This window comes from Podarcis filfolensis, assembly GCF_964270895.1.
Source record: "Podarcis filfolensis genome assembly, chromosome: 4".
In the NCBI taxonomy this organism is placed as follows: Eukaryota; Metazoa; Chordata; class Lepidosauria; order Squamata; family Lacertidae; genus Podarcis; species Podarcis filfolensis.
The window spans coordinates 67985693-68013636 of NC_139607.1; the positions used below are offsets into that span (position 1 = coordinate 67985693).

The 27944-nt window shown below is 38.7% G+C and overlaps 1 protein-coding gene across 1 annotated transcript in view; it reads left to right on the top strand.

Annotated features, from left to right (window-relative positions):
• CIP2A (cellular inhibitor of PP2A) overlaps positions 1-26894 on the top strand; it is a 30272-nt gene extending 3378 nt beyond the window's left edge. Inside the window, exons 3-21 of the mRNA XM_083611519.1 lie at positions 821-933; positions 2870-2964; positions 5217-5313; positions 6215-6337; positions 6610-6755; positions 8229-8304; positions 8999-9223; positions 10185-10344; positions 11126-11267; positions 13394-13493; positions 14369-14487; positions 14648-14840; positions 15968-16042; positions 16135-16245; positions 16614-16810; positions 19146-19259; positions 21418-21500; positions 22359-22498; positions 25455-26894. Coding sequence (XP_083467645.1) covers positions 821-933; positions 2870-2964; positions 5217-5313; positions 6215-6337; positions 6610-6755; positions 8229-8304; positions 8999-9223; positions 10185-10344; positions 11126-11267; positions 13394-13493; positions 14369-14487; positions 14648-14840; positions 15968-16042; positions 16135-16245; positions 16614-16810; positions 19146-19259; positions 21418-21500; positions 22359-22498; positions 25455-25625 — 2480 coding nt within the window. The 3' untranslated portion in view covers positions 25626-26894. The remainder of the gene's footprint in view (positions 1-820; positions 934-2869; positions 2965-5216; positions 5314-6214; positions 6338-6609; positions 6756-8228; positions 8305-8998; positions 9224-10184; positions 10345-11125; positions 11268-13393; positions 13494-14368; positions 14488-14647; positions 14841-15967; positions 16043-16134; positions 16246-16613; positions 16811-19145; positions 19260-21417; positions 21501-22358; positions 22499-25454) is intronic.
• Positions 26895-27944: the final 1050 nt, after the last annotated feature.

A 27944-nucleotide genomic window follows, 5' to 3' on the forward strand; every position in this document is an offset into this window, starting at 1 on the left:
GGTTCCACAAGGAGAAGGCTATTTGTTCAATGGTGCCACAACTTGGGAATGGCGTCCTTATGATGGCATGGCTGGCACTGAAATTACAAGCTTTGGTGCTAGTTGAAAACCTTCCTATTTGACCAAGCATTTTAAATTTTAGATGGCCTTTGGAATTGTGCTGTGTTATATCTTTTATTTTACTTTGTTTTGTTTATTTTTTATTTTTACATTGTATTTATAAGTTGTATTGAATTATTTCTATTCACACTTTTGTATACTTACACAAACTTTTGATGAATGGTTAAAAAATATTTTTAAATAAATGGTATGGTGATTTGAATGCTTCTGAGTGAGCAGCGATATACCTCAGGTTACATAGGAGGCCCCATTAGCTAAAGTGGTGCATCAGGTTAAGAACAGTTTCAGGTTAAGAACAGACCTCCAGAACGAATTAAGTACTTAACCTGAGGTACCACTGTAGTGTAAAGCTAGAGATATGTCAACATTACTTTAGGAGATTTTATTGCAGATATGCCAGACTTTGGAGGAATATGTTAACTGACCTTTTGTTTTAAGATGGAAATTTACTTGTTTCCAGTGTGTAAGACTAGATCTATAGAAGCAGCTAGCATTTCTTCTTAATTTGCTTAATTAAGTTACTTTATATCCCAGCACATTTCAGGAAAATTAAAAAAAATAGGCTCAAAGTCTCTTTATTAAAATATAATTGGCTGTTGGATGGAAATTTTGCTTAATAAATTTTCTGAAATATTTTCTAATTGCCTTTGTTCTTGACATGTTGCTTCTAGTGACTATGTGCGTATTGTTTATATTTTAGTTTTAGATAATGAGATCAGAGAAGCCCTTCTGAATACTTACAATTTGTGTAGCGTCCTGGCAGGTGTGATTCATCGAAGTTCTATCAATCCTCTTGATCCAGTATTATTACAGGTAACATAATGTAATGCTTAACACTTCATATAGTGGGAATTATTTTTTGTAAGTAATGTAAAGCTTTAAAATTATTTTTAGCTATGTTTTGCCTTTCTTCCATGGAACTCAAAGCTATGTGCACATGGTTCCGGGGGCGGGGGGGGGGGCCCACCCAAGCACACATGAGATCCAAACCTGCTTAGGTGTCCATGCCATCAGACTATAGCTGAAATGCAAATGTAGAAATTTCTAATAAAATGTGGAAAAGTAATGGCACGCCTGCCTTGCTTGATTTAAATAGATTTGTATCCTATAGCCATGGAACAATTATTTCTGCTTCATGTTCTTTTTGGTGTGAAATAATGGGTTAATCTCATCTTCACTAAAACCAAGTCTTGATTGACTAGAGTCAGTTTTGGTTTTATTCCACCCCCTCCCCTGGCCAACTACTGGTTTCACATCGGCACTTCAGTGATTAATTCCCCTTGATGATTAATAGTCTTAGGGTGCAATCAGCCAGGATGAGCACCTTAGGGTGAAGCGCTTTTCTGGCTCAGCTAATGTTAAGTCCCTAGCCCCAGCACATAACTTGCTCATCCAAGTGAGCCTAAGCTGGCTGAACCTAGGCCTGTGTAAGTCCCAAAAATGTGTTCTGGGGTGTGGCAGGAGCCTGACCATAGAGTGGGGACTTAGGCTGGATCCTAAGCCCATTCAGCTTGGTCATGTGATCTTGCAACTTGGTGTAGAACATTGAATAATAATAATAATTTATTATTTATACCCCACCCATCTGGCTGAGTTTCCCCAGCCACTCTGGGCAGCTCCCAATCAAGTGCTAAAAACAGTACAGCATGTTTCCCCTCTTCCAGGCTTAAGCTTGTTTCATGGCAGCTTCTTGTGCATATAATTGAACCCTTAACCCAGTTGTTTTCAGCCAGTGTGCCGTGGCACCCTGGGGTGCCTTGAATGATAGTCAGAGGTGGCACGGGCAACATTGGTCTCTGTCCTTCTTTTCCTCCCTCCCTTCTCTGATGTCCTCTTGCATCTCTGCCTCCCCAAGGCTTGTGCGGCTGTTACGTTGCAGCAGCCCTGGCTACAAACTCCCCAGGCGAATGGTGCCTCTGGGGTTGGCCATGGGGTGCTGGTTGCAGGAGCTGAGGCGGCCTTGGAATAAGCAAGCAGGTAGGTGAGGGAGGCCAGCCAGCCAGCCAGTCAGTCCATCAGCCCTTGCAGTTGGACAGACAAGTGGGAGGCCAGGTAGGCACTGTGCTGGCCTTTCTTGTGATTGCTGAGTGCAAGGCCTGCCTGGGAGCTGAGTGTCCAGTGCCGAAGGGGAGCCTTTCCAGCATGCAGGCCCAGCAGCGCCTGCTGCTGCTACTGCAGCCTCCCAAGATAAGGTGCTGGCCTCACGTTCACCTTTGGACAGTCTTTGTTGATCCACTTAGGCTGAGGGCACCCTCTTCCCAGGACCCTGGTAGGTGGCATGAGGAGGTACCTCTCTTTGGGGTTGGAGCAGGCAGCTCAGAGACCAAGAGTGGCTGCCTGGAAGACTCCCAAGGAGAGGGGAGAGGAGAGGAGGCTAAGGGAACACTTCGCAAGGGAGGGTATTTAAAAAAGGGTGAGAGGCTGCCAGCTCCATAGGCAAGGGGTGACATAACTGGGCTCCTGAGTCCCACAGGGGTGCCACAGAAAGAATGTAGATGGTCAAGGGAGCTGCGGACTCAAAAGCTTTGAAAACCTCTGCCTTAACCTACCGATTAGTTGTATAAACTGAATTTTGAGAAGACTATTAATCATCAAGGAGAAATGATTTTAATAGTTTTGAAATAGTATATTGTCTAGTTCCTAATCTGAAAATGGAATGCAATGGCTCTAATACAGATAAATACTTTCCTAATATCTAGAAGTTACATCTTTTAGTTGTATCATAATTTGTTTTTTTCTCCCCCTCAAGAGTATTCAACTGCTGCAGAAATTGACCTACAATGCAAGAGTGTTCCATGGCAGTACTAATATTGATGACTTAATTTCATTTCTTATGCACCATATGTAAGTACCTCATAGGATTAAATCTTTATCTCAGTAAGGCTACAGTTGTATACTTGCTCATCTTGGAGCAAAAACTGCTGAGCTGTTTTCAGGGAGGTAGTTAAGGCCTTGGGGCAGCGAGAGAAAGGGCAGGTGCATTTTAAGGAACAGAGGACTGTTAGACTGAGGATGATAGAACAAAACGACCAAATATTTTCCAGCAGAGGTATATTCATAGAATCGTAGAATGTAGAGTTGTAAGGGACCACGAGGGTCATATAGTCCAACCCCCTGTAACTCAGGAAACTTGCCCAATAATGGGGCGCACACCCACAACTCTGAGATTAAAAGTCTCATGCTCTACCGATTGAGTTAGGAGATGGGAAGATGGGACAGAGGTAGTGTTGGTGGGTAGAGCTGAACTTGCAATAAGCAAACTCCCTGCCCTCCTCTCCACTTCCCAGGTGGTTTCATAGAATCATAAAATCATAGAGTTGGAAGGGACCCTAGGGTCATCTAGTCCAACCCCCTGCAATGCAGGAATCTCAGCTAAAGCATCCATGACAGACGGCCATCCAACCTCTGCTCAAAAACCTCCAAGGAATGAGAGTCCTATGCAGATATTTGCCATACCACTCCTGTTTAGTTTCAGAGGAGAGTTTAATTGGCCACCTTCAGGTCAGTCTCTAAAATGCACTAAAATATTAATGCCTTATGGAAGGAAGATAAAAAGATTGGAATGAATGAGAAAAAATCAAAGTTCCAGGTAGAGATAATAGAAAGTAAAACTGAACTGCTATCTAAAATGTATAATCAGCTATTAGATTGGGACACCAAGGACGAAGAGGTTAAAGAGGTTATGGTAAAATGGGCAATAGACATTGGATATAATTTGGATTTTGAAAAATGGACGAAGTTGTGGACTAAAGGAATGAAATTTACAGCCTGTACTGCCCTCAGAGAAAATATGGAAAAGATGATGTATCGTTGGTACATCACCCCTGTGAAATTGCAAAAAATGTATAAGACTGGCAACAAAAGGTGTTGGAAGTGTAAATCTAAAGAGGGAAGCTTCTACCACATGTGGTGGAAATGTGAAGAAGTTAAAAAATTTTGGGACTCCATCTACAACGAACTAAAGAAAATACTTAAATACACCTTTGTCAAAAAGCCCGAAGCCTTCCTTCTGGGAATGATTGGAGAGGAGATTAAGAAAGAAGATTATATAATGTTTCAATATGCAACTGTAGCTGCCAGGATTCTGTTAGCACAAAATTGGAAAACCCCAAATACCCCGACCGTTAAAGATTGGCAAATTAAATTATTTGAGTATATGGATCTGGCAAAAATGACGCAGAACATTAGACAGCAAAAAGGTACAAGGTTTATCGACAATTGGTCTAAATTCATAACATATATGGAAACAAATTCTAGAGATATAAAAATCACAGTAGGTTTAATATAACCCTTGTGATGTGTTTACGTTAAAAAATAAAAAAACTGCAGAATGGATTTAACATTCACATAACCCAAAACCGAGATGGAGGGAAGTCAAACGTTATTTATTGTTAATTAATGTTTGTTTTTTGGTTGGTTTAGGTGTTTTGTTTTGGTTGATGTTTTCTTTTTCTTTTCTTTTTTTTGGTATGTGTTGGCTATTTTTCTTTTTCTTTCTTTGCTGTTGTTTGGTTATAGAAAATGAATAAAAAGAAGTTAAAAAAATAAAATAAAATGCACTAAAATAAGAGTAGCATATGCATTTGGGCAGGGGAAGAAGACATATAACTTTTGTTTTCAGTAAAATTAATAAAGCTAATTACACTTGGGTTTTCATTCTCTTTAGTGGCTTCTCTTCTGCAAGAAGTGTTAAGTCCTACCACTGAAGTCATTATGACACCAGCAGCTGTATGTGGGTGGGCAAACTGATAAGTGTTTTGAACGGCTTATGCTGCAATCCTGTATACACTAACCTTGGAGTATGTCCTGTTAAACTCAGTGGAGCTTACTTTTGTAGGATTGCACTCTGTGCATAATTATAAAGTGAGCAGCACATAGTTTGATAAATGATAGGTATAATCATACAGCAATTCCAATGCAGTGATTTACTTGTGTTCTGCATGTGGGATCATTCTACAGATTTGGATAACAAAGTGAAAGTTGCTCTGAGGGGATAACGATTAAATTGAAGGAATCAGTTTTATAAGAAACGAAGTATGGAATTCTAATAAACATGTTAACAAAGCAGATTGCTTTATTATGGACTTTTATTTTAGTCAGTCTACAGAAGACGAGTTAACAATACCATGCCTAGGACTTATGGCAAATCTGTGTCGACACAATCTATCCATTCAAGCACATATTAAGTCATTGGTAAGAAACTTTCTTTATTGAAATCTTTTTGAAAAAAGGGGAGTCTAATCATTTGAGCGTGTGAAACATTAGCACTTTAAGTGAGCAAGTGGGAGTTGATTCTTTCTCTTGATCTTATATAGCAGATGAGCACAACCATTATCTCCAAAGAACATGGAAGAAATTAGAATTTCAAGAAATGGTTGGTTAATCTGGGGAAATTTCCTTCTGTATTTACATATTTAGCAGAGGTGGTAAAGACATTTCCTGTGTACCTTCAAAACTACAGGACTATAGTCTCATGCTAATGAGCCCAGAGAAAATGATTACACTAATGTAATGCAGAAAAGAAGTCGAGAATGAGGACTTTCCACAGCACTTGGATATGACTCCTCTTGCTTTTGATTATTTTAACAAACACTAGATCTAATTTTGGCCAAGTTCTTCGGTAAAGGTCTTTTATATAGATTTAATATTTCCTCATTTTTTTCCCTTTAGCTATGCTAATATTTCTGAAATCCAAATCCTCAAAAAATACACTTCACTTCTCAGTGAACACCAATATTTTGCAATCTTTCACAAATGTGTATGAATCTCATTGATTTCAGTGGAAATTTGCATATAAATAACTTCAGAGATGAAGTGTAAACTTTTATTTTCTTGAGTTGGCCATCCTGGATCTCTACTGTCCTTCACACTCTAAATGTTTCTAAACATAATTCCAAAGTAACATTAAAATAAAACATTAATGCATTATCGGTTCCAGTGGATATTGGTGAAATGACATGTACATTGCATGGGAAAGCAATCTTTTAATTAATCTAGTGAAATGGTAAGGAATAGAATATATTGACTTAGGCAGCAACAGGTTACACTCAAGTGCAACTTTTTCTAGGAATGTTTTTTCTTCTCTTTGTACTAGACAAATGTGAAGAGTTTCTATCGTACTCTGATCAGTTTCTTGGCCCACAGTAGTCTAACAATGGTTGTATTCGCACTTTCAATATTGTCAAGTCTTACATTAAATGAAGAAGTTGGAGAAAAGGTAAGGATGTGTTCTTTTCTTCTTCTTTTAAAGAAATAGCTTTTACTTCAGGCATGTTAATCTTGCCGATAATAATATTTGTGGCAGGATGTGGAATTACACCAGCAATCTGTGCAAATCAAGTAATGCAGGCCTGTTGTACTAACTATGCATATCTTTTTATCATCCAGTTGAATCATATTTATTGCTATCATATTTCAGGTTTATAGGTTTGCATTGATATAACTGGGTGTGTGATGGTTCATTATTGTAAATCAGAGCTCTTTGTTTAGCTTTTCCATTCCAGAAATATTCATCAGACTTTCCAGTTGATATTCAACATTCTTGTGAATGGTGATGGAACACTAACAAGAAAGTACTCTGTTGATCTTCTCATGGATCTTCTGAAAAATCCCAAGATTGCAGTTTATCTTACCAAGTATGTCTTCAAAATAAACCTACCTACAAATATTCTTTTGGGGGCTCTCTGTTGTTGTTCCTTAATTTGTGTGCCCATTTTTGCACGTTTTTCTGTCCTAAGCTCTGTAATCATGTGGCTTTAAGGGTGACAGAAGCTAAGTTTTCTACTTCAGTCTTCCCTGTAACCCTTTGTGCATAACTGTCTATGGTGAGAAGACTGGGATTATAGCCACCCCAATGTCAGGCAAGAGGCAGGCTGGATTTGTCTCTTGAGCACTTTTACCTGTGGTGCTTCTAAATTTCAAAGTATAGTAAAAGATGATGACGGCCACTGTTTCATTCAGCACCATTTTAGAAGATGTATTCCCTTCTGTTTGTGAAACAGGCCTGCGGAGTGGACATTTTCAATAATCATGCCCTTAGATGTCATTTCTCCCTCCTGCTGCCACTGAGAAAGAGCTGTAGATTATCCAGCTGCCTGACATTTTTGGTGTTAGCATCCATTTTATTCCCAGGAAGATGTGTCAATAAATATCTTTATTCCCTTGCACCAGAATATAATTTTATATCACTCGTGCCCATTCAACACATGTGGAATGTGCTTAGCTTTGCCTACATTGTTATCACCTGCTAGATCTGAAATTTCACCATATTGGAATCAACAGAAAATGAAATTATGCTCCTTTTCTTATTTGCAGTCAGTTCCTATAATGCTATAATCAACAGCAGGTCTCCAGCTGTATTCCAGGAGCAGCAGAATCTAATTTTCAGAATAGATATTTGAAACATGTATGGCTTTCTAAATGGAAAGCAAATAGGTCCTCAGTATTCATACAGGCATGTTTTGCTGAGAGAGAAGTTCCAGTTGACTCCTCTCCCATAGTGTTTCTATTCGAGTGGTCCTTACCAGAGCATTGAAATTTTAAGAAGTGGTGTCTGCATTTGTTTGCTTCCCCCACCCCGTTCCCCATCCCTTTTTCCTTTTGTATGACATCTTTCTGTTTGTAAGCCTGTAGGCAGGGAAACCTTGTTTTTATTGATCTTATGTAAGTCTTTGGCCGAGGAGCAAGATAAAAATGCTTAAATGACATCTGTGCATAGAATTGTCATATTTGCATTAGGTTTTATGTCTTGCTTAATTAGAATTGCCTTAACAACATGTAAGAATTTGAACTTTATTTTATGTGCTGTGAATTAGACATTGGGATTGACACCCAGACTCAAAAACACTTGTTTGATAATATTGATTTATAGCATTGATATGCTGTGTTTGGGCTATTTTTACTCTTTTAGTTGGTGTATTAGCCCTTGTAGCCAGTTTTTCCTAGCACCACTTACTGTGACTCATTGACATTCTTCAATAGTTAAAGCTACAATATTTAAACTAAAAATGAGTTATGAGCAATACTCAAGAAATCCTCCTTTTGAATGTTGAGTAATGTCTCCAAAATGAAAAATGCATTTCAACATTTTTTTTCTTTTAACAATGTAGATATGAACATTTTACCTCCTGCGTCACTCAGGTATTGGGTCTCCTTCAAGGAAGGGATTCTGATTCTTCAGCAAAGGTACTTTACAGCTAAATATCTTTGTGGTGATACGCCTTAACAGAATCCAGATACTGAGCATTCTTACATCCATCCTTAACTTTAAGTAAATGCCTTGAAATATGGTGAAACACACTAATGTTGATACCTACATATTTTGGGCAGCTAGGCTTGTATGGATCACGTTGTGCTTACTATTACAGTAAGATTAAACTTTACTTACAAGCCAAGTAAGCCACATTATATGAATGAGTGTGTGTATTCAAATAAAACAGTTTGCAGATTGTGTAGAAAGTTACATCCTCATGTGAGGAAAATGTGTGTGTTTGAACTGTGGCTGTGAGGTTTATGCTCTGTTCAGTTCCTTCATATTTTGTGAACACTATTTCCACCATGCTTTTGTATAAGATCTCCCTGGTACAGGCGCTGACTGACCGTAGGTCTGTGGAAAACCACAAACTTTACATGCAGAAAGTTCAGGCCCTGACATCTCCTTTTAAAGGATCCCTGAGGGCAGAAGCGAGAGAACTGTGAACATTTGGCATTTGTAGGCTGAATGCATCAATGGTGTGTTTCCAGTATAATACAGACTTGTATATAGGAGGTCAGATTTTTGGCAGGTCCTTTACAGCTGTAACATGGGTAAAACAAGCAGTTTATTTGTGAGTCGAAACTTTCCATTACTGTAATCTGAAATATAGTCATTTCTGCTTAGGTGTTGGAGTTGCTACTTTCCTTCTGTTCGGTAACGGAACTCCGTCACATCTTGCGTCAGGCAATATTGGAGCCAAATAAGGCAAGCTGTGGGAGCGCAAGACTTGCAACTCGATCTAAGCCTTCAGAGCCATCTGTCCTCTTAGTACATTGGTCAAACCAACCGCTGGAAGCATCTGAAAACTGCTCAGCTCTTGCACTGGAGCTGTTCAGGGAGATATTTGAGGTACCGACTTCTTTTACAATTGGCTTCAAATGTCTTCTCAGCGAGCCAGTCCATTCAATGTGAAAATGAGGCACTTGCTCCAGCCTCATAGCTGTGCCACACACATCCCAATAAGAAACAACTTGCTTCACTTTTAGCCTTGTCATTTGGTAATATCGTTAAGCCCTTAGCTAGTTTTGTAGCTGGTAACTGTATATGAAAATAGCAAATGAAGCCAATGCAAAAATAGTTCTTATATTTTATAAACAATATCCCAAAAGGTTCATATTTAACTTTTAAAAAAAAATACATGTTGCATTTGGGCCACTCCCATTAGGTTATTGCTAGCTATTTGCATGTTTTTGCAAATCAACTTTAATGGAAATTTGGGGTAAACTACTTCTACTAGTGTTTGAGAGGGCAGTCTTTACACCTGGTGTTCTGTAAGTATATTTGCCTCATCTTGGCTCAGGGTGTTTTCATGAATAGCCAGGTTAGGACTCCTCTGCATCAGCCCAGTACCCCAATCACTTCCTTGATAAGGAAGTGAAGTCTGATGTTTCTCCCCACGGGGTGGAAAGGAAGAATTGTTTTTAAAGGAAGAGGGAGAAGATGTACGTGGATCCTCCAACCTTTCTTTTCCCTTGATCTTAAGCCTCTGCTTAACAAGGCTTATGCGTCTTGTAATAAAATGTCTGCCACTTATAGTTTTTGCAAGTTCTTAAGCTTACAGTATAAAGACCAACAGTAGTGCACTTGCCACTGCAAAATATTGTAGTTAAGTTTCATCAGATTGGACTGGAATATGTTTCAGAATCTATCTTCTGTGAGAAAAAAACTAATCATGGGAATGGTATGTTTCATGGACCTTGAGATGAAGACTGAGTGGCTTTGGACTTAGAAAGCAGATTTGAGGAGGGGGTAGTATATATTATTTATCAGTTACCTGGGTGCCAACAAGCATGTCATTCTTCTACTACAGGATGTTATTGATACAGGCTGCAGTGCTGCAGCTGAGCGCTTTGTGGATCTTCTTCTTCCTGTTCTTCTTGACCATATTCATTTGCCGGATCATGTCTTAGAAGACCTGTTGGCAAAGAAGAAGTGTGAAAGAATGATCGGGGCTGTTGATATCTTGAGAAATATCCTTGATCCACGTTCTTTTTTTTATCATGAGCTTACCATGAAACTATACTCAGTATTCTGTAAAATAGATGAAGTGCATTTGATTTAAATAATACTTTAAACCCAAGACTTTGGGTAACAGGCAAACTATAGAAAAGGTTGCTCTTAAAATGGTTCAGGATAAAATACGGTGTCTATGCATTATATTTTGTAACTGGAATACAATGTAACGGTTAAAAGGGACTTTAGAAAGGTGATACATGTTTGAACAGTGTTTGCTAAAGACTGCTTTACAGTTTACACAACAGATTCATTTTCTGCACAAAGCTAGCATTTGTCATGACAAACATAAGTGTGAAGAGTCATGTGTCTAAATATGTGAAGGGAATGTTTGGAAATCAAACAGTTGCACTTCTTGAATATGTATTCTCTGTGTTTACGCATTTTCCTTTCATGCACTGGGTTTTTATTATAGGAAATGTACATCCAGAAAAGTATGGACCAAAAAGTGCCCTGAATTTCATGATTATATGATCAGAGTTTTTCTGGCATTTAGACAGAAATCAAGATCGATTAGACTAGCTTAGAGCTGCAAATTTGGCTTATTTATTTATTTTTAAATACATATAGTTATCCAGTCTCTAAATTGCTGAAAAGTAATTAAGGAATAGCATCAGCCCTTATGAACACTACTTGGAGACTCCTAGTAAAGTACAAATGTTCTCCTGCTAAATATTTCCTTCTGTAAAAAAAAAAAATCTTCTTTCATTAGTCAGTTTTATCCTTAACAGAACCTACCGCTTTGTGCAGATGATACGCTAAAAATGCATGTTACTAAGGCTCTAACAGCTAACAAATGTACATCTTTAATTGAATACCACTTTACATGCAGTGGGATTGACTTCGGCTTTGGGACAAAGGTAATGGACTCTGAACTGAGGTAAGCACCTTTTGTTTAAAAACCCCTGGACCAATCCCTTAGGTTCAGTCTTCTTAAGGATACACTTACATTATCTTTCTTTAGGGGAAAAATAGCCCAAACATATAGATTTTGTTCATTTACAACACCAAGCCACGTGTAAGCTACAACAAGCTTGAGTGGAGCCTCAGGTTCATGCACTTCGCTTCCCCTTTTGCCCCTCCTGCGGTCAAGTTCTGCAACTTTTAGTTTCACTTTCTGCAAAGCTTGACTGCTCATGTCCTACAGACAGCAGACCATGTTTTAAAACAAACTGTAATCAATTTCAAAAGGAACCAGTTTCAAACCCTGGGTTATGTCGCTGGCTTTTTAAAACCACTAATTTAGTAAAGTACAACCAGCCAGGATCCAATGAAAATAAAAGTAAACACTGCAGAAGGCCTGGCTGCATGAGAGGGGAAGTGAGCATGCCTGGTGGCTTAACACTGACTCTTGTTGTTGAGCCCTAGCAGCTGGCAAGATATCCTTGAAATTGAAGGCCTTCATTTTAATTACAATATTCTGAAGTTTCTATTTATATGGATATGCATTTGAAAGGAATAAAGGTGTTGTGTTCAAGTTTTCCATTTATACATAATTTTAAACAGGCAAATAGGGTGGGGTGGGGGAATGTGGTAAGCATCATCACAGTAATACTCATCAGAGCAGGCCTCTTTCAATTAAGAAAAGAACTCCAAGACATCTCGGTATGCAAGGCAGATTGACTATTACGTATGCAACGTTTGATTTAACCTCCAAGGGCAAAAGCTATGTAAATGAAAGACCCAGTGTCAGAGCAAAGAGCAGTGTAAGATATAAATAGCTGGTTCAAAGTTTCTTCACAAAAGAAAATCTGTTTGTTACTTTTTTGTTTTTTGCATTTCAGTTTTAAAAAAACAAACAAAAGTAGTTTTATTAAAAAATATTTTATTGTTACAAAATTGTACACACACAAATCATAAAGCATGACATGACTAAGAAAAAATGGGTCACAGCAGGGTAGGGGAGATATGAAACATTATTTTACAGTACATAATAATGAGGTGATAACAGTAAACTAGTGAAATGAACTTGGAGAAACACAGAGTAATAGGAGTGAGCTAATGAGAACTGCCTGCTTATCTATGCCATATTGCAAAATACGTTGTGAGTATTTCTTGTCTCTGTGTTGTTTCATTTGTATACAGTAAGATCGCAGTTTATGCAGGGATTACCTTCCAGCAATCCTGCCTAAAGCCAAAATCTCATATAGTCAAAACACATTGGGTTCAGTGGCAGGTGGGATTGCCAGAGCCTTTTTCCTGGGTGCCCACCCCCTTTTTATTTTTTGCCAAGCACATAAAGCTGAATGTGCCCGAGTTAAATGTGAGTAAGTTGCGGGCTTACTGTATTTAATAAAATCACACAATACAGCATGGAAATAATCTTGTTTTTGTCTCTCCTTTTGGCACCATGAATTTTTGCAACAGCTTGTCCATTATGGCTGTTTGCCAGATTATATTATACCAGTGATCAATATTCATTAATTGCAAGGATTCCCAAGTTCTGGCTATAACTCTTCTAGTTGCTGTTAATAAATTCCTTGCTTCTTACTTGGTCCATATTTGAAGAGGCTTTATTGGGATTGTCTGAGCTGTAATCTGAGATATCTCTTTTGAAACTTCCTTCTAAAATTGTTCTATTTGTGAACATTCCCACCACATATGTTAGTATGTACCTATAATTTGGCGTCCTCTCCAACGTAACAGAGAACGACTGGATCCTTTTACTGGATGACATCAATTCTACCATATGGCTAAGTTGGCTTGATTCATAGGTGGTTTTAATAATTCTAATCATTTTTTGATTTGTCAGGTGGACAGGACTTTGCAATGTAGCCAATCACAGTGGGGCTCACTGTCAGTGTTGATCAATGAGCCCCAATTGCAAAGGAATAATCTGAAGCTCTTAAAGCTTCTAATTGTTCCTTTGAAGACATGTCCTTATCTGCCCCATATCAGATGTCAGGTTTGGGGTAGGTGGCTGCAGTGTGTAGATGTGACATGCTAGTCATTGCTGGAATTTATGGTGTACAATAACTTTTCTTTTAATTATCACCTTTTTTTCAGCAAGCTTGCTGCTGATGTAATCTTAAAAACACTGGATCTTATGAGTAAGCTTAAGCAGCTGGTTTCTAACATGGAAGTCAACTTTTACAAAGTTCTTCAGGTAAGGTTTGCTTGATCATTTAAATGCCTGTTAAGATAGACAGTGTACATGATTATGCTCATTCTGTGGTAGTGACTAACAGCATCCACAGACAACATACTAGCTGCCATTCTTCAAATACTTACCTTTTCCATCATAGCCAGACTGCAATTTAGTCATACCTTTTTAAGTAGTACATGGCAGTGTTTTGAATCCACAGGTGCCTTGTATGCATAAAAATGGCCTCTACCTCCAAACTCTCCCAATTCCTTGCTTTCATCTGTCCTGTTCTAAAGGATCACTTAACCTTTAGGAGCTTTTGTGGGAGCAAAAGGGGAGTGGCCAGGAAAGCCCCACTGTATAAGTGGAGTTTTGCTCACACTTCCTTTGATTCAACATAATTGTTCCAATTTAATTTTAGTGCAGTTTCATTTTTAGAAGAGTATTGCCTATAGCATGGGGTATGTTTTTATTTATTCTTCCTTTCTTTCATAGATTTCAGGGCAGTTTACAACATAAAAATACAAGATATAAACACAAGGTATATAATAAAACCAAGGACAAAAAAATCCCACAAACCAATAACCCCTCCCACAGAAACTTTAAAGGGTCTAGGGTGTTAATCATCCAAAGGCCTGGTTGCAGAGTGTAGCTGTACAGTGGCAGCATTTGAGATCTTCCAATAGAATTTAGCAGATCTGATTACTTTCCACATCTTCTGCTTCAACTCAAAATATCCCACAGGAGGCATTAAAGGTTGAATGAAAGAATGCTTCATTAAGAATGCAACAGATAAAGTGAACGTGTTTATCATTTGTTTTTCCTTCTTGTGTAATATATTTGTCTAACTGCTTAAAATAATTGCTTATCTGCACTCACAAGTGGTTTGTGTCTAGGACCAACGTTTGGTTACACCTTTGGCTTTTGCTTTAACATCAGACCACAGAGAGCAAGTGCAGGCAGGACTTAGAATTCTGTTTGAAGCAGCACCATTGCCAGATTTTCCTGCCATAGAGTGAGTTTCTTATTCTTCATATTTTTAAAAATTGTCTTGTGTTAAAAGTTTACTCTGGGCTTTTGTTGTCAGTTTTTGATCCTGCTTCATTAAAAAGCTGTTTATATTTTATTTGCAATTCCTTCCTGCTGATTTAATCTTATATGTGTTTTTCATATAGGCTTGGTGAAAGTATTGCGGCCAATAACTCTTACAGACAACAGGAAGCAGAGCACGCATCTAAAAGGAACCACATGCAAGCATCCATTACCTGTGTTAACCCAATGAAATGTTCTGCTGCTTGTGCTCCAAATGACGATGTTGCAACTTTCAACATTCAGGACCTGATACAGAAACTCCAGTCTAGCCTGGAGGTTAATGGCTTTAAGATACAGCTTTTGAATAAAAGCAGCTTTGTCCTGGCATATGTAAAATGCAAAGCAGTCTGCTCCAATCGGATTTTTCAGGCTTCTGAAGTCTGACTAGTTTCTATAGAAAGCTTTGCACAAAGGCATGATAGAGACAGTACAAGCCCAAACTGTTACAAAGCAGTAGGTTCCATATGGGATCCGAACCCACAATGACCAGGGATTAGGCCAAGCTCCACTGAACTCAAGAAAGCCTATTGGCAAGTAGATTAAGTACATAACGTGTAACAGGACACTTCTGAACAGAAGCGTTCTAGATAAACTTGAAATGAATGTGCTTTCTGTAGCAGATATCAGTATGTCACAAACTAAGAATTAAATTCTGTAGTCTGTATTCACCTAATGAGTCCCAGCAGCAGAAGCCCTGCACAAAGACTTAGACTTTCGCAACAGGGCTCCCTCCCCCCCCCCCAAATTGGCCTTGTTGGTGGGGCATTAGGAGAACACCTGGAACAATGCAGAGGGGGAGGAGAGGGAATTTTTTTCCATTAGGCAAGCTGAATTGCTTGCACAAAGCAAATGTTCATCATAGTGCGACGCTGAATTCTACCATAATTTTGTTTGAAGTGTAAATTGCTTAAGATCATGGAGAATTAGTTGAATGAAATGTCAGTATATTTATATTCTGTTCAATCAAAAGTTTATTGTAGTAACCAAAGGCAATAACAATCCCAACCACCACAATTTGCCACACTGAAAATTATAGTATACGGTATACAATAATTACATAAAATAAGTGATCAATGATTTGAAGAAAGGCAGTCAAAATTTATAAAAAAATGTCTGTTAGCTTATACCTAGCTTAACTTCTGTTAGACCTCTGAATCTCCCACACGACTTACTGCAATACTGTCTAGCCCTCTTTCTTGCAGCCAGAGAATAAAGCACAAATATATTTATATGGATTCTATATAAATCCTTTAACAATTTATATTACTGTTTTGTTAATACAGGAATGATAACCAATGTTATCTGCCAATATAGTAGTCATTTTTTGTTGCTTTTGTTGAGCTTTTCATTTGCCCGAGTAGGAAAGATTCTGTCATAGCTTATGCTATTAACATTTTCCACAGGTGAAAGAATCATCCACTGATGTAAGGGTGTCTGACATAATGGATGTGTATGAGCAGAAACTGTCTGCATTAGCAGTGAGTACATGTTTAATATGCACAATTTTTCATCTGATTGCTTTGTCCATACCTGTATTTCAATTTACTTTTGCTTTTGGTTTTTCTTTTAGTCCAAAGAAACTAGATTGCAAGACCTTTTGGAAGCAAAGGCTTTAGCACTTGCTCAAGCTGATAGGCTTATTGCCCAGTACCGTTGCCAGAGAGCTCAAGCTGAGTCAGAGGTATGTAAAACAAAATTTGCACAAGAATTAATTTGCTGTCTGCCCATAGCTACCACTGCAAGCTTGTTGTACATCAGTATGCCTTGTTTTTGAAAACTAGGTTATACTTACTTGGGGGTGGGGGTGGAATAAATACTGATATTAAATTTTTGCATAACTGCAATCCTTTTGCAGTCCACAATACTTGATGTTTCTAAAGCCTTAAAATTTTAACATTTATCCAGTTTAAGAATAGATTGGTGCCCTTCGGAAGTTACTGATGGAATGTAGACTTCTCATTGACCAGATAATGTTCCTTAAGTGAGCTATGGAATGGAGCAGCAAACATAAGCCACTAGTGAAATACATTCTCCTTGTCTTTCCAAAAGGCTAGAACACTTGCTTCAATGTTGAAGGAAACTGAACGAAAAAATGAAGAACTTGAGTCATTGTTGAAAGCACAGCAAGTAGAATCTGAACGGGCCCAGAGTGATATTGAACAACTCTTTGAACACAATAGGAAGCTACAGACAATAGCAGAGGAACATGAGATACTGAAAAGATCTTCCATTGACCTTCTTCAGAAGTAAGATGTTAAGCTACCATGAAAAATGTGTGAAGAAATGAGTCTTTGAAGCAAAACAACAACAACCCCACAACCTTATGTACTTGATGATTATACAAATATGCACATTTTCCAAAACTGATATGTGTTAGGCTTGCAAAAGTTGTATTGGTTGTTGCAGGGATGGAGGTGGGCATCTGGTAGATGCCAAACCAAAACCACAGTATCCAACAGTAGGAATTCAGGGCATGGGTTTCAGAGCACACAACATGGGGTCAAGTCTGGTGCACAGTCAGTCTTGGGGGGGGGATGATACTTTCCCTTTAGGTAAGGGGCTTGGTGTTTATAACCACTTCTTATTCTAGAAACAGCAGGTAATGCCTATGAGCCATGACCTGTGGTTTTGAGAATTTAGGCCTTAGTTGTAAGACATGAATGTGATTTTTTATATAAGACCTCACACATATGGATAGAAGTTTATCTCATAAGATTAGATTATTCAGATTGATCTATATATTCAGGGAAGCTTGCAGAATTAGGTGGCAACGGTTGATCTCGGCTAGGAATTATTTTGGTAATTCGTGTCCTTGCTTGCTTGCAACTGTCTCATAGGGAACTATGATGAAATGGAGCCACCAAGAGAAACAAGAGAGGTATCGGCATAGAAGCATCTGGGGGGGAAATACTAGGAAGGTGCAAATTCTTCTCCACACCAAACAGCCCAGGAAGGCTAAGTTTTCCCAGCAGTGTCTGAATGCAAAGTGTCAGTTTGAAAATAGAAATGGAAAATTTGAGGTGTGGGATGAAATATCCAGGCTGCCCAGAGCACAGGAAAAAGAGCACTTCTATTAGGAGGTGAGACTATGTTGCAACATCTTCTTGCAGCTTCCACCTCTATAGAACTGGCATCTCAAATTAGGTTCTGCAGTCTTTAGCCCTCTTCAGATATGTAGAGGGCTAGGGACATGGATTCCAGCTCTGCTTCTCCACTGCTGACCTTCACATAAAGGTTGGAGTGGAGGGTGAAATGAGGTGCACATGGAGATGTTGAAGGTGGGGCTGGCGCATATATATATATATATATATATATATATATATATATATATATATCTGACTCCTACACACTTTTTGTCCTTGGCTGGTTAGGCTGAACACCTGAACAGGACTTGTCAAAAGCAGGTTTGTGTGTTGACACTTGGGCACAACTGCCAGAAAATAAGCTAGTCCTTGGTGATGAATTTGAAATTAATTTCACTGGGGACAAATGTAAGGTTAAGCAGGAATATGTAAGCAATGAGAATCAGATGCACAAGTAAAGGATAGGGGAGGGGGGACACCTGGCTTGACAGCAGCACATAAAGGATCTAGGGGTTAGCAGACCACAGGCTTAACACGAGTCAACAGTGTGATACAGCAGCAAAAAGCCTATGACAATTCTAGACTGCATCAACAGAAGTAGAGTGTCCAAATCAAAGGCACTGTATTCTGCTTTGATTAGACCCTATCTGGAGTACTGTGTACACTTCTGGGCCCCATACTTTAAAAGGGACATTGGCAAGCTGAAACCTGTGCAAAAGAGGGTGCCCACAATGATCAAGAGTCTGGAAACCAAGCCTTATGAGGAACAGTTAAGGGAGTTGCGCATATTTAGCCTGGGGAAGAGAAACTGAGAGGTGATATGATAGCCATCTTCAAATATCTGAAGGGCTGTCACATGGAGGATAGAGCAAGTTTGCTTTCTGCTGCTCCAGAGAGCGGGATCTGAACCAATGCTTTCAAACTGCCAGAAATGAGATTCTGACTGAACATTAATAAGAACTTTCCTTCACTGGAGGCTTTTAATCAGAGGTTGGTTGGATGGCCATCTGTTAGGGGTTCTTTAGCTGTGTGTTACAATTAAGTGTTTTAAATTTGTTGTTAGTCTCCCTGAGCCCAGTTTTCTGAACCGGGAAGGGCAAGGTATAAATAAAAAATTATTCTTATTCTTGCATTGCAGAGGGCTGAACTAGATGACCCTTCCAACTCTACAATTCTATGACTTTTTCCTACTGTGCAAGGTTTCTTATTGCTATATATACATGGGAAATTAGCAGTAGTTCCCTAGGCCATGAACTGCCTTTTAGTATAACCGCGAAAAGAAGTCCTGATCACAGATTTCAAATGTTTAAAATCTGTGATCATGATTCACTATAACCCCTCTTTTAAGGCTTATACTGAAAGCTGCACATCTGTCAACACACCTGTGAGCAAATCCAGTAATTTTGAAAGTAGGAACTTTGGCACATGTTTCTAGAACACATTTAGGAAAAGCGCTTCAAATTAATTATGTTTAATAATAATATTTTTCTTTTTTTAGGCATGAAACCATTGAAAAACAATATAACGACCTGCAGCTAATGTGTAATTCTCTGAACAAACAACTTGAGACCATTAAAAGGCAGAATGAATCTCTCAAGCAACAGAATGACAAGTATGTTCAGTTCTTACCTTAAGTTAAAAGGATGCTATGTTTCAATGAAAACCTTCATTTTTAATCAAAACTGCTTTAAGTGGGGTTTTTTTTAACATACTTGGAAATATTCTGAAGTGTATTATGATTTGTTTGCAGTTTTTCAAAGGGTTTGTATGCTGCCTTTCCATGCACAGAACAATCATGAAGATGATAATCAAGCAGGTTCATATAGTTGTGTAGTAAAAGTGAAACTATTGTTTATGGCTTTTGTGGGTTTGGGGTTTTTTTTATTAAATTAAACTTAATCTCTGGTGTAATTCGTTGCAGATCATTTTGAATCTGTGTCAAATGCACAACTTGAAGTTGTTTGACACTTCTGACGAAGACTTTCAACTTCTCACTTCACCCATTTCCCACATTCACAAAAGCTTTCAAAACTGTGGAAGGGCAAGAATGTTTCATTTTCCTTCTGACTATATTTATATATGAATAGTAAAAATTAATACAGCTCTTCCAACAAACTCAACAATGCAAGATAGTCCAGTTAGTTGCCTTTAGAACTACATAAAATAAAATGATTTGGCTCCTGAGTACTGCGAACTGAAGGAAACTTGCAAACTGGGACATTCCTGTCGGCTCCTTGTCACCACCTTCTAAAGGCTTTCTGGGGGCCCCTCCTGAACAGCGTGGAATGGAGTATTGGGGGTTGGGGGGAAGGGAGATGGTTGAGCGTGGTTCACCATGGAAAGCTAGCATACAAACAAAACTGTTGATGATGGTTTGGGTCTACTTCAGCATTAGAGATACAATTATGCTGGAAATCAGAATAGTGCATTGCAGGCATCCCCCCACTTGTTTGCTACCGTGTATATGCGTGGCACTGGGAAAAAGTTAAAAGAATTAAATTCAAGCCCAGAAATGGCTGGAGACAGTTGGAAAGTCCTTGTGGCTTTCAAGGAGACCCTTCTGTGAGCGCGGAGAAGAGACTGGAGGCATAGCTGTTGCATGCAGCAGCAGCTTTCTCACATGTCTTCCAGCCAGTCCCAGAGCTTCGATTCCAGCTGTGGATATTCTTGGTACAGTACAGTGGTACCTCGGGTTAAGAACTTGATTCGTTTTGGAGGTCCGTTCTTAACCTGAAGCACCACTTTAGCTAATGGGGCCTCCTGCTGCCGCTGCGCTGCCGCTGCACAATTTCTGTTCTCATCCTGAAGCAAAGTTCTTAACCCGAAGTACTATTTCTGGGTTAGCAGAGTCTGTAACCTGAAGCGTCTGTAACCCGAGGTACCACTGTATTTTTTTTATTTTGGGAGAGTAGTATTTTGGAGAGAAAGCGGCTGAGAGGGCATTTAGAGGGTACTTCCTCACTTATGTGATTTTCACTTATGCACATGGGTCACTCGAACGTAAACCCCGGAACGTAACCCACTTTGGGAATTATGTGTAAGAGTTTCGTAAAGAGGATGCAGGGTGAAAATCAGGTATACCTTCACCTCTCCATTCTAAGGCAGCAAATTCACATTGTTTCATCTCTCTATCTGATAAATTATATATATTTCCTGGCTCCTGTCCAAACAAACGAGAATTGAAACCATGTGTTCATATAGGTATCTCAGAATTAGACTCATTTAACATTTTCTTAAATGATTATTGGGTGGGAAATGCCAGTTGACGTTCATGGTGGTGATGGGTAGGAGAATGCTTTGTTCTTGTTTTCAGTTAAATAGAGAGATAAGATCTGTGGTTATCTTGTGTGAGTTTCAAATACATAGTGTTTGAATGTTAAGTAACATATATATTAAAAAATCAATCTACAGGGATGTTGTAAGTACAATTAAATTAAAAATAGTATCTCCCCTGTTTTCACATAGGAAGTTTTAATGCTCGGTATGCTGTTTGCAAATGTCTGTGGTGGGTGTTTTGTTTGTACTTTGCTTTATTTATGTACCTTTTCTGCAATTGACAATATGGTGGAATACTATTTGGCTTACAATAGATATGGAAATAATGAAATTCAGAAAGAAATAAAGTTGAAAAATTCATTTGACTTTCTTAGCTAATCACATTGAATGATAGGCAAATGTTGCTGTAATATGACACTAATGATAAGGGGAGCAATTTTCTCATGTTTCTTCCATTGGAAGATCTTTAATGTTTGTATCCTTCAATTTTTCAGAACTGTCAGTCAGTTGCTAGAAACAGAAGAGCATAGAAAAGAATTGCACAAACATTTGCAAGAGAAAGATGGGAAAATATCAAGTAAGTTCTATATTAGCTTCATCAGGAGTCTGGCTTTATAGCGAAAACCTGGAACATGTTTTTCTCCAGCTATGCTACATTTGAACCATCTTTAAATACACAGACCTACCTCTTATTTCAATGGATTGGGTGATCCTATCATTTTTGCTTTGGAGTTTGCAATTACAGCTCCGTAGCACTATGATACTATTACTTTACCCAATTTCCTTTGCTCGCTCTTGGATTTGCTGATGTTTGAAGAACAGCATGTTCTCTCATTTAGACCCAGATTCAAACTCTCAAAATAAACCACCAAATATGCAAGTGTAGCGTGCCTCTAATGGCTCATGGGTATTTTCTGCTGCTACTTTGGGAAACTCCCATTAATCATCACAGTCACCTTATTGGTGCACAGTCACAAGCACAGGTTTGTACAGATGTCACAACTACTTTCTTCATTTGGCCTGAGAACAGTATGTCCCTGCTTGCAGTCTATGAAACAGCAGTAACCATTGTTGTGGTTGTTTACTGGTCATAAGGTGGTCATGTTGTAGCTACAGTAACCTGTTAGATGCAAGCAGCTTCCATTGTGTGTTCAGAGTAAATTATGTTTGTTTAAAAAAGCACAGGTGACACTTTTTTTTTAAGGCTAAATATAATGGGGGAAAGCTCTGTGTTACCCTTTTGAACTCAATTGTCTCAACTGAAAGATGTATATCTGCTTAGGCAGGCAATCACTTAACTCTGGAGCACAAACTATTAGCATTTGCTCAGTAGATGGCACTGTGGTGTAACTCTTTCAGTGGTCGCTTTAGAGAAGTTTTGTAAATTGGCAAAAAGAAAAACCCAAACTTTTTTCTTTCACAAATTCTTCAAAAGGTTTGCAACAGAAGGTAAAGATTCAGGAAGAAAAACTTAAAGCCAGGCAGAAGGAAAAATCAGATATGGAGGAGACTGTAGACATCCTTAGAAAGGAACTGAGTAAAACGGAACAGGCAAGAAAAGAATTGAGCATTAAGGTAAGCTTTCTGCTGGAGTTCGTCAATTTAGAAAAATTCTGATGGTATCAAGGAATTAGTTACTACAGTTGCAAATAAATATTTTTGTCTAAGTGGAGTAGGTAGTGGCTGCAATGCTGTTTTTGCTTACCTGGGAGTAAACCTCATTGAACTCAATAAGACGAGCTTCTGCATAGTCATATGTAGGATGGGAAGGATTGAGGTGTTGGGAAACTGGTGGTTCAGAAGTTGTGGATTACCATTCCCATCATCCCTGACCATTAGCTATGCTGGTTGAGGCTGATGGGAAATGCATTTTATCATTGACTCTTCTGTGTGGAGCAATGGTGTTTCCAATTCTGAACCCATAGTGTAAAGATAATAAGGCCTTACTGTTCTCATAGTGGGGAGGGACAGTAATAAAGCCTATAGTTTAACATATTCTAGTAAATCTTCCTCAACTTGCTGGCCAATGAATCGCCAAAACCTGTCTCGCAAATTGTGTTCCCTGCTATGTACATTCTGTCCCTCTCCTACCAAGTCCATTGCATCCTCTCCTTTCTGAATTCTCCCATTCCTGTTCATGGCAATGTACACCCTTGTGTATCCCCTTTTGTGATCCACTGACAGATATGCACACCTTCTTGTCAGCATCTTCTGACAGCGAGTTTTGTCACTAGTTCTGGTCACATGAGGCATGTCTTGTGTCCTCCAGCTTTTCCTTCATCTCATGTGTGGAATCGGCTAAGTATGGTGATTCTTCTGACCAGCAATTTATAGTTTGTCCTGGACTTGCAATCACCAGCTGCTACCAGACTCTTTCTGAAGCATCACACTGTTCTTTCTGCACTATGATTCATAAATTATTTCCTACTTCCATCGTGCAACAGTCTCTAGGGCAGTTGTTACCCCAAAATATAATTAGCATGAACTATGGTTTCCAAAAACTCATCTCAAAGCTTGGTTTGATTCAAGTTTTCTGTCCAGTCATAACCCATGGATTGTCCATTTAGATACCAAACCAATAAAGTTTCCTTAACTGTTCTTTGTTGTGATGTATGGATTCACCCAATTTGTTGTTGTTGTTTAGTCGTTTAGTCGTGTCCGACTCTTCGTGACCCCATGGACCAGAGCACGCCAGGCACTCCTGTCTTCCACTGCCTCCCGCAGTTTGTTCAGACTCATGTTTGTAGCTTCGAAGACACTATCCAACCATCTCGTCCTCTGTCGTCCCCTTCTCCTTGTGCCCTCCATCTTTCCCAACATCAGGGTCTTTTCCAGGGAGTCTTCTCTTCTCATGAGGTGGCCAAAGTATTGGAGCCTCAGCTTCACGATCTGTCCTTCCAGTGAGCACTCAGGGCTGATTTCCTTCAGAATGGAGAGGTTTGATCTTCTTGCAGTCCATGGGACTCTCAAGAGTCTCCTCCAGCACCATAATTCAAAAGCATCAATTCTTCGGCGATCAGCCTTCTTTATGGTCCAGCTCTCACTTCCATACATCACTACTGGGAAAACCATAGCTTTAACTATACGGACCTTTGTTGGCAAGGTGATGTCTCTACTTTTTAAGATGCTGTCTAGGTTGGTCATTGCTTTCCTCCCAAGAAGCAGGCGTCTCTTAATTTCGTGGCTGCTGTCACCATCTGCAGTGATCATGGAGCCCAAGAAAGTAAAATCTCTCACTGCCTCCATTTCTTCCCCTTCTATTTGCCAGGAGGTGATGGGACCAGTGGCCATGATCTTCGTTTTTTTGATGTTGAGCTTCAGACCATATTTTGCGCTCTCCTCTTTCACCCTCAATAAAAGGTTCTTTAATTCCTCCTCACTTTCTGCCATCAAGGTTGTGTCATCTGCATATCTGAGGTTGTTGATATTTCTTCCAGCAATCTTAATTCCGGCTAGGGATTCATCCAGCCCAGCCTTTCGCATGATGAATTCTGCATATAAGTTAAATAACCAGGGAGACAATATACAGCCTTGTCGTACTCCTTTCCCAATTTTGAACCAATCAGTTGTTCCATATCCAGTTCTAACTGTAGCTTCTTGTCCCACATAGAGATTTCTCAGGAGACAGATGAGGTGATCAGGCACTCCCATTTCTTTAAGAACTTGCCATAGTTTGCTGTGGTCGACACAGTCAAAGGCTTTTGCATAGTCGATGAAGCAGAAGTAGATGTCTTTCTGGAACTCTCTAGCTTTCTCCATAATCCAGCGCATGTTTGCAATTTGGTCTCTGGTTCCTCTGCCTCTTCTAAATCCAGCTTGCACTTCTGGGAGTTCTCGGTCCACATACTGCTTGAGCCTTCCTTGTAGAATTTTAAGCATAACCTTGCTAGTGTGTGAAATGAGTGCAATTGTGCGGTAGTTGGAGCATTCTTTAGCACTGCCCTTCTTTGGGATTGGGATGTAGACTGATCTTCTCCAATCCTCTGGCCACTGCTGAGTTTTCCAAACTTGCTGGCATATTGAGTGTAGCACCTTAACAGCATCATCTTTTAAAATTTTAAATAGTTCAGCTGGAATACCATCACTTCCACTGGCCTTGTTATTTGCAGTGCTTTCTAAGGCCCATTTGACTTCACTCTCCAGGATGTCTGGCTCAAGCTCAGCAACCCCACTACCTGGGGTGTACGATACATCCATATCTTTCTGGTATAATTCCTCTGTGTATTCTTGCCACCTCTTCTTGATGTCTTCTGCTTCTGTTAGGTCCTTACCACTTTTGTCCTTTATTATGGCAATCTTTGAACGAAATGTTCCTTTCATATCTCCAATTTTCTTGAACAGATCTCTGGTTCTTCCCATTCTGTTGTTTTGCTCTATTTCTTTGCATTGCTCGTTTAAGTAGGCCTTCTTGTCTCTCCTTGCTATTTTACCCAATTTCACCCTATTTCACCCTATTTCACCCAATTTACTAGATGGCAAATACGTATTTTGGAGAAATATGATTGAATAGTATCTTAATATATGACTTTAGGCATCTTCCTTGGAAGTTCAGAAGTCACAGCTGGAAGGACGACTGGAAGAAAAGGAAGCTTTAGTCAAAGTCCAGCAGGAAGAGCTAAACAAACATTCTCATATGATAGCAATGATACATAGCTTAAGTGGTGGCAAACTAAATGCAGAGGCTGTGAATCTCAGTTTATAGAATTTGGTTATCTGGTGCTGCGTTTCACAGGCCAACCAAAACTTAAGGCAAGCCTCAAGTATTGTTACATATAGAAAAAAGAAAAAAACTTTTTACTGGATGCAAGCTAACTTCTGCTCATGTTGACACTAATGTCCACATAGCAACCAGCTGCTGTGGGAGGCCTTGTGTCCTGATTTTGAAATAAATTATTTGAGATAATTTTGATACACATACTGTCACTGATAATAAGAGTTGGGTTAGGGTAGGTGATGTTGCACTTTTAGGCAAATTTCCAAGTATGAATTTTCTTCTGTTTTAAAACCCGTGTGTATAAAACCTAACTGACTAACATACACACCCAGAGATTAGAAGGAAAATGTATAAAACCTTGAAAGTATACCATGATTTAGGTGTTTAAAGTAATGCATAGATTTTAAATTACTACAATGTATTAAATGAATTGTGAAAACAGAAATGTCCTAGCCCTGTTAGCATGTGGCTCCAAAATTCTGGACTATTAATTTATAGTTTCTAGGAATTAGTAAATATGTGAGTATATATCGTAAGCTTTGTTTTATTTTCCAGTGTTAAATGTTATTTAGTTCCACTCACTTTCAATTCTTTAGATTTCTGAAAATATTTGTCATTTTTATCTAGAGATCATACTTGGTTGCTGTTAACTTTTCTTCATATAATTCCTCTCTACACTTCGGAATATTTATATAGCTATATTTTGCTACATTTACAAAAAGTTTCTATATTTTCAAGCACTGCCTGAATATTTTTAAATATAGCCATATTTTGCTACATTTAGAAAAAGAGTTTACAGTTTCAAGCACTGCCTGAGTATTTTAAAAGTAATTAACTTTAATGGGAATACAGTATACATTTTATATTTAACTTAGGATGTGAAGGCACAGGCATGTATTTTGCTAAAATATACTACATTGTATGTCCCTTATGTATTTTAATAAAAGAACCAATGATATTTGGAGACATTTAAATTATGAAACTCCATTTGTACTAATGCCACTTAAAGTACAGTGATAGTTAGCCAAAAATGTCAGCAAATACATTTAAACTTTAAGCTCCTTTAATCTTCTGCTTAACCATGTAGCCTTAATGTCATCAGTTGCATTTCCAAAAACTGCTTCTATTGTCTTCATCTCCATAGTGGCTTTTGTCATTTTAATAAAATATTTATTATAGGCTTATATTTGTCCTTTTGTAATATTGTTTTAAATGTTGTGTTTTGTCTCTGGGAAGGGAAATAAAAAATTATTTGGATTCTTGTGTTTGTGTGTGTTTAATATATAATTTAAAGCACAAATGTTTTGTTTACACAGGCATGATTGGATGATATGAAATTATCACCTCACTTTCTCTTAAGCTACACTTGTTACGTGCTGATGATAAAATAAGCTTCCTTTTTTAAAGAATAAGAGCAGCTGTTCTCTACGATCATTGAGGCACTTCTCACAAGAAGCATTTGAGGTGATAAATCTGTCTCTGGACTGTACTTTAGACGGGTGAGAGCAAACATGATATCTCCCACTAATAAAGGAGTTCCCTGAGCACTCCTGCAAATCTTTTCGATGTACAAATCTGTACATGGAAAACTGAATGTCTAGGGGGAAAGGTTCTAGCCTAGCTATTTCCCTGACCAAAATTCAGCCATGAGTTCTCATGCAGTTTCATGAGAATTGATTTACTTCTTCATAGGCTGTTTGGGAGAATAAGCATGAGAGAGATCAGAAACAGGTTTAAACAAATTTGCATTTGGAGAAACGTAGATTATTTTGCAGGAAATAGAACTAAAGAATTTGTGTGAATATATATTTCTGGAGGAGAATAAGAAGAGGCCAGCACCCGGCAATCATAACTTGATTTTAAAGTAAATATTTATTTTGTTCAAAAGTCACAAAATTTGCAGTTGAGCAGAGCTTTTTAAAAGTTGCTTTCTCAGTTTCAATTCCAATAATCAGTAGAGGGGTTCACAAGTGAAAAATAATTTGTGAGTGAAATACATTTATAGTTCATCGGTACAAATTTGGCATAATCCAAATAAGTCTCATGGTCTAATTGTTGGACTAGGACAGGGGTGCCAACTTGGATCTGGGGGGCAGATAAGCCCCTCCCTGCGTAATCGATCATAAGATGTGGAGCATGCACACCATTTGAATGGCATTGCCCATGAACTTTGGGGGGGGGGGTAGCCTCCTCAAATATTTTATTGGGGGGACCGAAGGGATCTCAGCCCATAATGAGTTGGCTCCTATGGACAAGGACTTGGAAGACTAGGATTCAAATCCTCACTTGGCCATGCAGCTCACTGGA